Raw genomic sequence first — 2,500 nt, forward strand, 5'->3', positions numbered from 1 at the left:
TGATGGTGTGTGTGTGCATGCATGCGTGCGTGCGTGTGTGTGTGTGTGTGTGTGTGTGTGTGTGTGTGTGCGCGTGCGTGTGTGCGTGCGTGCGTGCGTGCGTGTGTGTGTGTGTGTGTGTGGATGGGCGTTGCCATGCGGAATGGGGACGCCCGTATGAGAGCCTGCTTATGGTGTGGGCGGGGACTCATTGAGCTTGTTGTGGGCTGGCATATTTAAACATTTTTTTGAGACAGAAAAATGAACGGGTGGGGGGGAATTAGGAGCATTGTGTAAAAGCGAGAGTGGAAGAGAAGGAGGAGAAGGAAGGGAGAGTGGATGACAGAGAGAGGAAAAGGGGGAGGGAAAAAGCGATTTTTTCTTTTTTTTAGACCATCAGTTTAAACAAATACATTACTTACAGGGCTATCGGAGGGCGGAAGTTAACAAGGCAAGGACAAGGGAATAGGAAGAGGAAGATAAAAGGGATGAGAGGAAGAAGAGAGGAGAAGGGGAGAAGAAAAAGGGAGATGGAAAAAGTGAAACGAAAGAGAAAGAAAGGTGAAAGAGGAAAGGAAGGATGGAAGGGAGAAGCTCAAAAAAATAAAAAAACGGATGGGAGAAAGAGAGAGGAGAGGATAGGGAAGCGAAGAAGTTGGGGAAGTTTAAGCAGGAAAGGGAAGTTGGAGGATCAGATGCAGGACTTAAAGTGGGAGGGAAAGTGAATATAAGGAGGATTTAGGAAAAGAGGGATCGCACAGCAAGAAAGGGAAAAGGAAAGGAGAGGCAAGAAGGATAAAGAAGTGGGTGAAAGAGAGAGTGAGAGAGAGAGAGAGAGAGAGAGGACATTTTATTTCTTAATTATTTTATCATTAATAATACTATCATTGTTATTATTATTATTATTATTTTACTCTTTTTCCACGAGTCACCTAGCATACATGTATTAAATTTTGAAATAGTCCGGGTTTAAATATATTTATCCTATTTAAATCATTACGTGTGATTGCGGGCTGTATTTGCGTCATAGCTCACACACACACACACACACACACACACACACACACACACACGCACGCACACACACACACACACGCACACGCACACGCACACGCACACGCACACCACACGCACAGGCACACGCACACGCACACGCACACACACACACACACACACACACACACACACACACACACACACACACACACACACACACACCCACGCACGCACACGCACGCATATGAAAACACACTTTGTTTCATCCACTCTTTCTCACACCTACCCTGTGGTCACTCTGCTATGTTATTTCTCATATCAAGTTACCCCCGTGGGCAAAGTTTTATCTCCCTAGGGTCACATGGAATTGAATACATAAGGAACTAACGCACGCACACACGTACACACTGAGCTTTGATAAAATATTGCATACTTTTTAATATTTCTCATACTCTGTTAATCAAATTAATAATATAAAATCAAGTAATATAAATTGGTTTCATATCTACCGCTTTCCTGTTTGATAACTGATATAATTTAATAGTTTATAATTCAAATGCAATAATTGATAATTCTAATGTATTAAGTAATAATATTCAACAGTCCACCGTATAAACACAATAACTAATTTTAATCCGATAATTCACAGAATTCATCAGCCCATAACTCAAACAGAACAACTCACAATATAAAAAATGGAGCAGATTCACCAGCTCGAACCTCCAACTCGAATCCTTAATCCTTCACCTTTCCCTCCAGGATGCTCGGCTGCCGGCGACGCGGACGATGGATGACCGCGGGACTCCTGGCGGCCGCCCTCTGCCTCCTCATCTTCCTCATAAGGGATCCGAGAGTCTCCTTCGACGAGAACTCTGACGTCATGATCCCACTCAAGTAAGTTTACAAAGGGTTGGATCTATATCTGGACGATCGTGGTTTTCAGTGTTTGTTATTTTCTCAAGATTTCATGCTTTTGGGTTGGTTTCACTGATGAAGAAAAAAGGGTATGTTGTTTTCTTGTTCTAATTATTATTATTATCCTTATCATGATTATAATTGTACTATTTATTTGTGTTTTCTTTATTATTATCATTATCTTGATTATGATTGTATTTGTTATTATTATTACTGTTATTATTATTATTATAATTAACATCACTAGATATTATCACTATTATCATTATCATCACTTTTATCATAACTGTTACTAGTAGTAGTAGTAGTAGTAGTAGTAGAACCAGTAATAATACTTATTGCTATTATTATTGATATCGTTATTATAAATATTATTATTATTATCATAATTTTCTAGATAGTTTCAGAAGAAGAAAGAGAGGAATCTAACGTATCTGATAATAATAATGATTCTAATAATATCATTCATCATCACCTTCAAAATACCTTACTAGTGCCTTGTAGAACAACCTGAATATGATTTGATATACTTCTTAATAAAGTGATTCCTGTCATCCTCATTTTCACTTTCTTCCCCTTTCCCTTCCACAGATCCAAACACAAGAACCAA

The 2,500-nt window shown here is 39.3% G+C and overlaps 1 protein-coding gene across 1 annotated transcript in view; it reads left to right on the plus strand.

Moving 5' to 3' along the window:
- The first annotated feature begins 1,708 nt into the window (after nt 1–1,708).
- Nucleotides 1,709–2,500, plus strand: part of LOC119598140 (polypeptide N-acetylgalactosaminyltransferase 1-like) — a 17,014-nt gene continuing 16,222 nt past the window's right edge. The window contains exons 1-2 of the mRNA XM_037947770.1: nt 1,709–1,869; nt 2,482–2,500. The exon at nt 2,482–2,500 is cut by the window's right edge and continues 94 nt beyond it. Coding sequence (XP_037803698.1) covers nt 1,736–1,869; nt 2,482–2,500 — 153 coding nt within the window. The 5' untranslated portion in view covers nt 1,709–1,735. The remainder of the gene's footprint in view (nt 1,870–2,481) is intronic.

Source organism: Penaeus monodon, chromosome 40 (assembly GCF_015228065.2).
Source record: "Penaeus monodon isolate SGIC_2016 chromosome 40, NSTDA_Pmon_1, whole genome shotgun sequence".
Classification (NCBI taxonomy): Eukaryota; Metazoa; Arthropoda; class Malacostraca; order Decapoda; family Penaeidae; genus Penaeus; species Penaeus monodon.